Source organism: Pelobates fuscus, chromosome 3, assembly GCF_036172605.1.
Source record: "Pelobates fuscus isolate aPelFus1 chromosome 3, aPelFus1.pri, whole genome shotgun sequence".
NCBI lineage: Eukaryota > Metazoa > Chordata > Amphibia > Anura > Pelobatidae > Pelobates > Pelobates fuscus.
In genome coordinates this window covers 263969738-263981894 of record NC_086319.1, presented here as the reverse complement: position 1 = coordinate 263981894, position 12157 = coordinate 263969738, and the positions used below count along the sequence as shown (strand labels likewise).

At 40.8% G+C, this 12157-nt stretch overlaps 2 protein-coding genes across 2 annotated transcripts in view; both read left to right on the top strand.

The window, feature by feature from the left end:
* Positions 1-9876, top strand: part of POLR3D (RNA polymerase III subunit D) — a 243513-nt gene extending 233637 nt beyond the window's left edge. Inside the window, exon 10 of the transcript XR_010090448.1 lies at positions 9861-9876. The gene's annotated coding sequence lies outside the window, so the exon portion shown is untranslated. The remainder of the gene's footprint in view (positions 1-9860) is intronic.
* The window catches only part of PIWIL2 (piwi like RNA-mediated gene silencing 2), a 198569-nt gene that overhangs the window by 124389 nt on the left and 62023 nt on the right, over positions 1-12157 (top strand). The window contains exon 12 of the mRNA XM_063446248.1: positions 3454-3642. Coding sequence (XP_063302318.1) covers positions 3454-3642 — 189 coding nt within the window. The remainder of the gene's footprint in view (positions 1-3453; positions 3643-12157) is intronic.

The following is a 12157-nucleotide window of genomic DNA, read 5'->3' as shown; positions in this document are numbered from 1 at the left end:
TTTGCGGGGATGAAGGGGTTGGTTAAAACTCCTTCAGCCACTTACCTGAATCCTGCGCCGTCCCTCGGAGCCAGGTCAGGCTCTGCCCACACTCCTCGTCAGCCGGCAGGGGGAGACCACATGCGCGGCTATGTCCACTTACGCATTAGACCTCCCCATAGGAAAGCCTTATTCAAAGCTTTCCTATGGGGAAAATCTGTAGGTCTCGTGAGGACTTCCAGAGTCAGATAACGGACCAAATGTCCGTTTCGATTCTGGAAGCGCCCACAGTGGCTGTCTGGTAGACAGGCACTGAGGACAGACTTACAGCTGCAATGTTTTATATTGCAGCACTAAGTGCAATAGGGACACAGCACCCAGACAACTTCACTTAGCTGAAATGGTCTGGGTGCCTATAGTGTCCCCTTTAAAGGAGCACTTAACACTCCGTAATCGCTAAATGTCATTTAAGTGCTTACGGTGTTAGGAGTCTGTGGGGATAGTCCCTTTATTTTCTGTGTATTATTAAGCAGTTTGATAACAAGTGGGAGCTGTCCAACGCCCATAGCTCACTCCTGGAGTTGTGCTGATACTGTGGGAGTGTAATTCATGCATTACCAAGTGCAAATCCTTCCAACCTAGGACATCAATAATAGTGAGAGCACTTTGGTTACACCTTTTAATGGTCTTGGTTGTATTGTACTTACCCTAAAAGAATAAGAGGATAGTTATATACATTAGCGATAGCATTGCATTTCTGTATCACACTCCTACGTAAAGAAGTGTCCTCATTTTTGTGCATCACTGCAATTATTTTCAGCATCTGTGCAAAGGCATATTGATCAAATACTCCATTCCACCAAAACCTTAATAAACCAGCTTATTATGCTGTTTATGATGTTCACTTAACCTTCTAAGTTGGTTCAAAAATGGCTGGGAATATGGGCAACAGAAGGGATTGTGCACATGTTAATATTTCCCCCCCCCTAACATTTGGGTTCATACACTGAGGCACAAACATGAGAACTCTGAATATGTCAAAAGCTCTTAGAAACTCAATAGCTTGGCCTTCCAGTTAATCCCCGTCTCAAAAAAAAAAATGTTTGTGCCATTACAGGGAGATCCTATCCAATTTGCATATCAGACTAATCCCGCCCATAAAGGCAATCTAGACCTGAAATACTAGCAAGTTTCCTCTGCACAGGAAATACAACTTTCCTGTGAGATTCTTTGGGCCTCGTGAGATGTAGCTGATACCCCTCTTGGCACAGTGAGCACAAGCTCCACATCTGGATTACCAAAAGTAGTCTGAGAACAGGCAAAAGCTCAGAGAAACTTGTTGTTTGATAATTCCCGATCAGATCTAATCCCCACTGAGGCGTTGATTTATTGGCTTTCCAAATGGTTTATCCATAAAAATCCCACAGAAGTTAAAGGAACACTATAGGGTCAGGAACACAAACATTTATTACTGACCTATAGTGTTAAAACCACCATCTGCCCCGCCCCCCCCTACCAGCATCCCTAAATATAGTAAAATCTTACTTGTATTCATGTCTACAGCTCTTGCCTCTGCCCGTGATCTGCCTGCTGTCTGCTGACAGCATAAGTTTTTTTTTGTTTGTTTTTTTTGAGCCAATCCCAATGCTTTCCCATAGTATTGACTGAGAAGGTTAAGGAGGCAGATCAATGGCAGAGCCAGCAAAAGTCAAACACAGCCCTGGTCAATCAGCATCTCCACATAGAGATGAATTGAATCAATGCAACTTTAGTGTCTGCATGCAGAGGGTGAGGACACTGAATGGCAGTACTGCACAGTGTGCAGCACTGCCCCAGGAAGCACCTCTAGCAGCCATCTGAGGAATGGCAAGTGGAGGTATCCCTAGGCTGTAATGTAAACATTGCATTTTATTTTCTGAAAGACCGTGTTTACAGCAAAAAGCCTGAAGTGAATGATTCTACTCACCAGAACAATTACAATAAGCTGTAGTTGTTCTGGTGACTAGTGCCCCTTTAATGGTGACCTCTGGATAAATCATTTGGAAAGTTTTTTTTTTAATTTGTTTTGTTTTTAAAGGACCCCTATAGTGCCAGGAAAACAAACTTGTATTCCTGAGGTCCCCCCTCCAGCGCCAGGCTCCCTTGGCCCTGGGGAACTCTCCTCTCCCTCTTCCGATGTCAGCGCAGAACGCACATGCGCGGCAAGAGCTGTGCGTGCATTCAAACCACCCATAGGAAAGCATTACTACATGCTTTCCTATCGACGTCAGCGTCTTCTCACTGTGATTTTCACAGTGAGAATCGTGGATGCAGCCTCTAGTGGCTGTCAGGGAGACGGCCACTAGAGGCTAGATTAACCCTCAGTGTAAACATAGCAGTTCTCTGAATTAGGGACAGATGTGGATTAATTCTTTATGGGTTATGGTGGGAATGGAGCAGTGATTTTAATAATCGTTTGGTGAGGTTTTTTTTCTGTTTTGTCTCGGATTACTAAATATTAACCTCCAACTAGCTGATGTATAGGAGGTTCTTCATTTTTTAGTAGAGCTTCAGATTATCCCCCCCCCATCCCTTATCACCTCTCATTTGTTACTGCCTAATAGCAGGGTATCCTTTTTACGTGGAACGTTCATCTGCACCCTATGGCTGATTACCTTATACCTAGTATGTACATATTGTTCCTATTTAGGACCCTTTAATTGGTAATGGTAGCTCTATGCCTTAAGGATAAATAAAGGTTTTAAATATTTTTTGGCTTTTAGGCTACTAATCTAATTTAAGTTGTACTTATTCCTAGGCATCCAATCTTTCAGAGCTGCTGCCTCTGGGGTAGTGTTCTTGATAAAAAGAGAAAAAATATAGCTATCTACTTATAAAATATACATTGATTAAAACCAGACCACTCACATTTTTTTAACACCGTGAAGGAGTTTAAGCATTCGTGGGATAGGCATAAGGCTATCCTAGCTATAAGATAAGGCCAGGGACTAATGAAAGTATTTAGAATATTGGGCAGACTAGATGGGCCGAATGGTTCTTATCTGCCGTCACATTCTATGTTTCTATTTAACAGTGCCTATATGAATTGGCTCTGTAAATTGCGTTCTTGTGCTTTTAGGGTAGCATCTAACGACTCCTCCGGTCTAATCGAACACTCTTTGTGAAAAGAAAGGCAACCAATTTATAGTAAAAATCAAAAAGTCCTTGCTCTGAGGGTAAGGCGTGCCAATATGGAAGGGCATGACACCACCCCAAGACTTCTGTAATTTCATTAGAATATATAAAAGTGTTTGAACTTTTCATTATTAAAACATAATTTAAATGCGCAAAAAGGCTAAAACATAAAGATAAATAAATAATACACTAATCTGTAACAAGTGTGGTGATTTTGAGTTTACAAAATGCATTAGATTGTGTGTTTTTACAAGAACATTCCAATATGTTCACTTTCGCTAAATCGTTTTTTCTATTTAGGTACCCCTACATTATTGGGTAATGCTGTACCCAAAGCGTGCTTCTGGCCAAGCCCGAGAGCTTCAAAACATGTTTTATAAGATTGCTGGATCTCTTGGCATGCAAGTAAATCAGCCTACTAGTGTAGAGCTCAAGGAGGACCGTACAGAGTCTTATGCAAAGAACATCAAATCACTGCTGGAAGGCGAGGTGAGGCATCATCTTTGCAATTTACTTATGATTTAACTGTCATTAAAGGAACATTCTAAGCAACATAACTTGTACAGAGTAAGATGTTTGCAATGATTGTAGGACCACTATTTAGCATCTCAAGGAGATGCTCTGCTTGGAGATGCAGAATGCTCCCCATAGAGATGCACTGACTCCATGCATCTCTATGAGGAGATGCTTATTGGCGCAGCAACCACACTTGCATCTCTGATTCCATATGGGATGTCATTAGATTGGCTGAGATCATCAACATTGGTGGGGAACAGAGTTAAGTAATATGCTTTATTTAATGTATAGTGGGATATAATCTAAATTCCTGGCATTATGCTCTGGCATTAGGAATGCATGTCTAAATGCCTAGCGTACAGTGTTCCTTTAAAGGGGCACTCTACTGCCCACAAAATAAAAATCACAGTTTAGTAGATATACCCAAATGAATACTTGTATGAATTTTTAAGGCTTGTATTCATTGGGGGTATATCCTAAGAGCTTGCAAAGGCTGCAGATCTTATGAACTGCAGCCTTTGTAAGCCCTCTCCCATTTCCCCGGAAGAGACTTTCAGTCTTCTCACATGGAAATAACCAGAGGCTTCTCATTGAAAGCAGAGGGATGATGGAGGAAGGGGGGGGCACAAGCATCCCCTTACAGGCACTGCCTGCCAAGGGAGAAACAGATCATGTTTGTTTTTCGGGGTGCCGTGTGCGCTGACAATAGACCTAAAATATGCACAGAATTAGCATTAGGCAGTCCAGAACAAAGTTCACATTTACAAATAAGTGGAAACATTCCATAAGTTGGCTATGCTTTAGGTTCAGCTACTCTAACCCTATATTTGAAATGTACTTGGATTTTTCATTTTAGTAAATAACCTTGAACAACTTTACAAGCACCAATTAAATATAGGGGTTCTTCTCAATGTAAGATGAATGACAGTGGAGCCAGAGATTAAAATATAGAGAGTATACCCTGTGCAGCACTACCATTCAGTGTCTCCACCCTCTGCATGCAGACACTAAACTTAACAATGAAAGCTGCATTGATACAATTAATCCCTATGATGAGATGCTGATTAGCCTGGCTTTGACTTGTGCTGGCTCTGCCTCCATGACCGTCTCAGTCAAACCTATAAGGAAGGATTGTGATTGGCTCAGACCACTACTTCTGATGATGTCAGCCGACAGATACAGAGGCAGCAGTTGCAGACTTGTATACACGTAAGATTTTTATATATTTGGGGAGAAAAAAAGGGACCGGGGGGTTAGATGGGGATTCTAACACTATAGGGTCAGGAATACATGTTTGTGTTCCTAACCCTGTAGGTTTATAGGCAGAGCAATGTATATGGAAAGAAAACACAAAGCATTGTAGAGCTGTAAAACATCAGTTATATTTGCAGAGCTGTCCAGATGATGCAAGTAGTGAAGAACAAATGGCTTGTAATATATGAATGATAAATAGTACATACATGGGCAGTAAAGATGTATAGAAGAATATGGGTGGCAGATGGTTTCTATCATATCATGCATGGCTTAATTCAAGTCGATTGGAGCGACAAATACTCATAACACTGGTGTATGTATCTATCAGGTTCATATTCAACTACAGAATTGGATGCATTACTAGCAAGGAAAATCCAGCAACTATCTATTTACTCCATATTATCTGTAATGATATAGATACTGAGGGTGGCCCACTTATAGAATTCTTTTGAAGCAGTATTGTATAGGTAGCAAAAACCCTTAGCTCAGATTATTGGGATTTTTGTCTGATGTCCTTAGAAGCCAGACAGAAGAGAACAAACCTAAGTCAAACGGTGAGGATCCGCAAACCAGTTCTGTCCTGCTAAATATTGTTGGGAGGTATGATACTGGGCTATTTGCAGTTTTAGAAAATCGCAATAAAACAGAGATTGAAAAGAAACATTTACTTTCACTTTAAACAGAGTTTAAGGCAGTGTGTCAGCATAAATACCTTAGAGCCACAATGGTGTATGAAACAGCAGCCAGAAAGTATGTTAAATTTAGTTGTAACATAAGGAGAATCTAGAGAAGGGGTGCACAAAAAGTCGACCCACAGATGTTTTAAAATTACAGCTTCCATGATGTTTTGTCATTCTGAAGGCATACAAAGCATCATGGTAGTTTAAGTTCTACAACATCTGGGGATCTACCTTTTGGGCACCCTAATCTAGAGATATAACGAGGTATTAGAATCGCAATATCTACTAATTAGGAATTTCCCCTTCAGATACATGGCTAGTGTGACATCCTTTTGGATAAGAAGAGATCAGGTAGCAGCACACAAAATTCTACCCTGAGAGGAATTGTAGATTCTCCTACTAGTCCCACTTTCTTTAAAAGAAAGATTTCATCTGTAGTGAAGTGTTGGAGAGATTTCAGATTGTCATCCTGAAATCCATAGCATTTCTTAAAACGCATTGTAGTTCATTACATTTATAAAGCTGTCTCCTCTCTCATATGCCAAGCTTTGTTTATTCAAAAATGAAACTTATATACATACTTACATATACCAATCCTAAACAGAATGTGCATCAAAAGAGGAGTCAAAACCTGAGTGAGCGAACCTAGCGTGCCAAAGCCATAGCAGTCACATATTAAACCATAAATTGGTTAGATTGAGAACCACAAAGAGGCTCGGTAATGAAGACATAACAATGAAGGACATTGACCATACAAATATACAGATTGTCCAGAGAATTTGGTTAATAACCCTCATACACCTCTTCAAGGCATACTCTAAGCAACAAAATCGCTACATCCTAATCCTAGATTTGTTTCAAAACAGACAGCCACTAGAGGTGCTTCCTCTTACAGACCATCTCATGTTCAGTGTCTTCACTCACAGCATGATTAGACCAAAGATTGCAAACGTGTCTAATTTAAAATCATTGGTTTGGATGGGCAAGGCAGTTGCTCTGCAAGAAACATGTTTCCTAAATGTATCTCTGATATATCTTGATTTGATAAAATAATCAGAATTAAATGGACACGATAGGCATAAATAATTAATTAGTTTGGTGTATAGATCAGTGTTTCCCAACCCAGTCCTCAAGGCACACCTACCAGTCCAGGATTTAAGGATTACCCAGTTTTGTCTAAGGTGTTTTTAGAAAAAAAAAGAAGAAAAAACACCTTAGACACAACTGAGTCACCCCTAAATCCTGGACTGGTAGGTGTGCCTTGAGGACTGGGTTGGGAAACACTGGTATAGATCATACTCCTGCCGTCTGATTCCCATATCTCCTTAATTTTCACAGTGAACAACCAATGAAAGACAACAGCTGTGCCATCAACACTCTTAAAGACCTATAGTCATGCACATAAAATTATTAATTTAGGACTTTAGGTTTCTTCTCTTCATCTCTTTTGACTTAAAATAAATTACTTCTCCGCAGTAGCCACCAGTGATATGAGCATCGTTTAATTTTTTTCACTCTGTAATGGAGGGAAAAACACCTCTTGTGGTGTCAGGAAGACAGCCACCAGAGGTGTGTATAACCATTTATTTCTACAAGAGTTAAAATGACAGGACCAATCTCCCCAAGCCATTTTATTGAGATGAAGTGATCTGGATGACATTAGTTAGGCCTTTCCAACATCTGTAGGACACACATTATGTAATTCTCCACCGTGTTTCCTTTTGCATTTATGAGGAAAATATGCTCCGATTGTGGATGCCAATGATTCCCTCTCATGAGCAAAGTATTGTTGTTGTTTTTTCTGACCTGTTATGCTGGTTCTTATAGCATTATTTATTGTCATTCCATGATATTTATTTAGCTTGCATGAGAAATTATTTTATAAAATCCAATAATAAAAAAAAAAAAAAAAACATTGCCACATAAGGTATAGCAGATTTGAATGCTTCCTTTTAGATTACATTTTATATAAACATCCACTTAAAGGGGTTCTTGTTTGTTTTATTTTATGTGATTGTTATTGGGTGGCAGATCAAGCAAGTGCCTTACTGATTGCTGTAACGGAAGCTTCCTTAACTTCGTATGACTGCTCAAAGAACTGCACACTAAACTGAGACTGTAGCGGAACCCCTTTTTTGCTGTTCCATCTATTGTTTTATTGTTGGCACTGCAGAGGTTTTTCAAATGCCTGGAGTACACAGATGTACATTGCACCATCTATGGCCATACTTTGTTCGGTATACGAACAAAGTACCGAACAACCGGACCTCCCTGATGTACAATATTCATGTAATTTACCTCCCTGACCGCTTCTCCTATTCCCTTTGTTCATACGAACACGCTGCTATATTCCCTGGGTGGCCGCCATTTCGGTACCCGAACAGCGGTGTTTGGTCATCGAGTGTCTGGAATTCAAAATGGACACTCGACTAGCCGAACACCGCTAAGACCTCCAGGGCGGCAGAAACTACCGAAAGAAACCCACGAACGGCCGTCGTTCAGTAGGATGAATCCTACGAACTAGGGGATTCATCCCGTTACCGACTCCATTATGTGTGGTATAGCCTTTCAGACTTTTGGGGCACGAATAGAGACCGACTGCAGGGCCAGATCTCATGGAACTATTTTCAGCATCTTTACCCATGCGGTCAGTCAACACTTTACCTTCCTATAACTCCCGAACCCCTGTTCTGATCTTGGCGATATGTTTCTCACCCAGATCAGGGCTACCAGGGGATACCATATTTAAAGGTATATCACACATATTTGGGGTACATCTAGAAAGTGGGGTAAGTATGTGCATTGTAATTGTATTAACTGTGAAGCTAAGGGGAGGAGATGTGTGAGAGGTAACGTCTATATGATTGGTGTAATGTGTAATTGATGTGAATCCCTCCCTTGCATGGGAGAATTTCCTAAAAGCAGGAATGTTGCCATTAAACTTCAGTTCTACTCCTGATACTGTGTGTCACCCAGTGATTGGGAAAGGTGATGGGATACTATTGGATTTTATTGCTGATTGTGCTGGATATTCTCTTGGATTTGTTACTTGTTCCTGCATCCTCTTGATATATTGGTGGAGGTAAGCTGTGGGAAATCAGCTCTCCACTACAGAGACAATATGGGATTGGAGGCCAGTCACCTTCCTAGTAGCTAAATGAGCTCTTTTATTGCTGATAATGGTTAACCATTAGGTGTAAAATGGGTTTGACACCCCACGTTGTGTGGCTGAACTATTTAAACGTATTGCATGTACATTTTTTGTGTTCATTTTCCTTCTACATCCCTTAATTTTTTTTTGTAGCTGGTTGTTGCTCTTTTGCACTAGGTGGACTCCAAGACCAGTTAAAATTGTATATGTTCCTAATCTCTTTTCAATGTGCTGAAAGAAGGATGTTGACCTATTGCTTCCAGGTCAGTTCAAATTGGCAGCCCTGCCACTCTCTTAAAGGGATACTATAGTGCCAGGAATACAAAGCTGTATTCCAGGCACTATCGATGCCCCTGCCTTCCACCTCTATTGTTACAAATACCTATTTGTTACTCCATCCATGGCTTGGCTGAGAGCTACTCCTGAAGAAACTCAGGCTGTGTGGTGATCAGTGCTGAGGTGCAGGACTACAGCAATAGCTCCTGGGAAAAGCTGGTAGCATGGGGGTTGTGTTCATGTTACAATGGCTATTTGGTTTCCACTGATATGTAATGTGATTTGTAGCTTTACATATGCTGATTGAGCCTAATTGTGTTGCCTTGTTATAGTGATCAAGTGTCTAATCTTTTACTAATCTATCTCCTGAAATTTTCATTTTCCTTGAGTTGAATGCTAGATTTTATACATTTCTAAATTTTAGGCATTTATTCAGAAAACTATGATCTGCATGCAAGTAATGACCAGTGGACTTCCACTGGCCAAGTATGAAATCTCCACAAGTCAATACAGTGGATAAAAGGAGTACTTACCTTAAAAAATGAAGCATTTGCAATTTGATATTTCTCAAACACAAAATTGAAGATATAGCTATAGTTTGTGTTTCCTCTAGAATCAAAATTTCTGACTTTGAGATCCAAATGATGTTCTATGGGTGTCAAGTCCTAAACTCGCCCACAAAGACCGTGAGTTTAGGACTGCTAGACACTCTGTTTCTGACATATGAAGCGTACTCAGCCATAAGTAAAATTGGGGAACATCAGAACCCATCAGGGAAGATTCCAAATCTACCAAACTTCTAGATCCTACCAATCCATGAGATAAGTTAGGTTTTTTGTTTTGTTTTTTAATCCCATTGTTGTAGATTGGCCGAACGGAAAGTAAGATATCGTTAGATGTTCATATCAGATTGTAATCCTTAAATCCATAGCATTTCTTAAAACGCATTGTAGTTCATTACATTTTTAAAGCTGTCACCTCTCTCATATGCCAAGCTTTTTTTTATTAAAAAATAAAACTTATGTACATACTTGCATATACCAATACTGAACAGAATGTGCGTCAAAAGAGGAGTCGATACCGGAGAGAGAGCGAGCGTAGCGTGCCAAAGTCATACCTGCACATATTGAACCATAAGTTGCTTAGATTGAGAACCACAAAGAGGCTCAGTAATGAAGACATAACAATGAAGGACATTAATCATACAAGTATTTGGATTGTCCAGATAATTTGGGTAATAAGTCGTCCTGAAATTAGACTTGGTTAGACCCTAGGAGAGGTTAAAAGTAACCACATCTGGGCAAAAAGAAAAAGCTCTAACATCGAATGCATGGATATCTGAAACGCAACAAAAAGACAACAAATTGTAAGACCATAAGCTTAGCAGAAAGTTACTGGAGAGAGACGATCATTCTCTAGCCAGACCTTAAAAAAGACTCAGGACTCTCAAAACGTCCCAAATTATCAAATACTTCAGACCCAGAGGTCAAAAGAGGCGAATATCACATATCAAACGATAAACAATTACCACAGGTAAGCCCTGAACCGAAACATGATGCCTCCAAAATTGACAAATAGGCCACTGATTCCTAATCAGGTCTGTGAGTAAGAGACTAAACAGCCAGAGCAGCAGAGGGTCCAGATACGATAACTCCAGGACATCCATTAACCAAGTCTGGTCGTGCCAGAAGGGTGTTGTTAACGTAATCTGACCACTCGGCGGATAAAAGGGGTAACATCACAAACGTGGAAAGCACATAAGCCCCTAACTGAGGATATTCCTGAAGAAAGACAGCCACCGCCAAGCACTCAAGGACCTTCAGCCAGCTGTCGAAATCATGGTTCTCGTGATCTAGATGAAACAATGCCTGCTGAAGGGAAAGTTCAAGAAGATCAACCTGTACAACATCCTGTCACTGACAGCTCGCCAATCTCTTGTAAACCAATCCACTGTCAGGTTCAAGGTACCTAGAAGGTATTCCTCTAGGACACAGATATTACAGCTGTGGCAAAATCGGTAAAGATCTTTTGTAAATTCCGATTTGATTTGGCGATAGAATATTCGCCTCCAGATTGACATACCGAGCGGCTGGGAAATTGTCCATCCCTAAAAGGATGCAACAGTTTGACAAGTCTCTGGCAAAACTGTGGATGGCAAATGAACTTAAAGTGAATTCTAAGCAATTGATGTGTAAAGAAGATTCATTTGCCAACCAAAGTTCACTTGTCAAACCAGTCTTACAAGTACCACAACTTAAGAAGCTGAAATCAGACTCAAGGTAAAATCCAGGATTGGACCCAATATAGTACGTCCATTCAACACTTGCATGTGCATCGATCATCAATGAAGTTTGACACATTAGTTGTCTGTCACCGGTCCAGTCTGATAAAATTAAGTGGATAGTCTGAGATGGCGAATCTTCAAACATTTCATGGCTCTGTAATGGAACAGGCCTGGAATATTTTGCCTGTATGGACAAGAAATGTAATCCTTAAAGGACCACTCTAGACCCCCAGACCGCTTCAGCTTAATTAAGTGGTCTAGGTGCCTGGTCCAGCTAGGGTTAAAACCCTATTATTATTTTTTTTATATAAACATAGCAGTGTCATAGAAACGGCTATGTTTATACTGAGGGTTAATCCAGCCTCCAGAGCCTCTAGTGGCTGTCTCATTGACAGCCGCTAGAGGTGCTTGCGTGCTTCTCACTGTGAAAATCACAGTAAGAAGACGCCAGCGTCCATAGGAAAGCATTGTAAATTCTTTCCAATGCATCCGGCTGAATGCGCGCATGCGCATTCAGCCGATGACATCGCGAGGAAGGAGGAGGAAAGCTCCCCGCCCGGCGCTGGAGAAAGGGGTAAGTGTTTAACCCCTTCCTCTCTCCAGAGCCCGGCGGGAGGGGGGCCCTGAGGGTGGGGGCACCCTCAGGGCACTATAGTGCCAGGAAAACGAGTATGTTTTTTCTGGCACTATAGTGGTCCTTTAATCCTAACAAGGATGCCAGGAGGCAGAACGGAAATTAATATTTCCAAAGAATCCTGTAAACTGGAAGCAGTCGTCAAGAAGAGGAAGTTGTCATCCAGGTAAATGATGCATCGGATCCCTTGTGTTTAAATGTAAGAGATA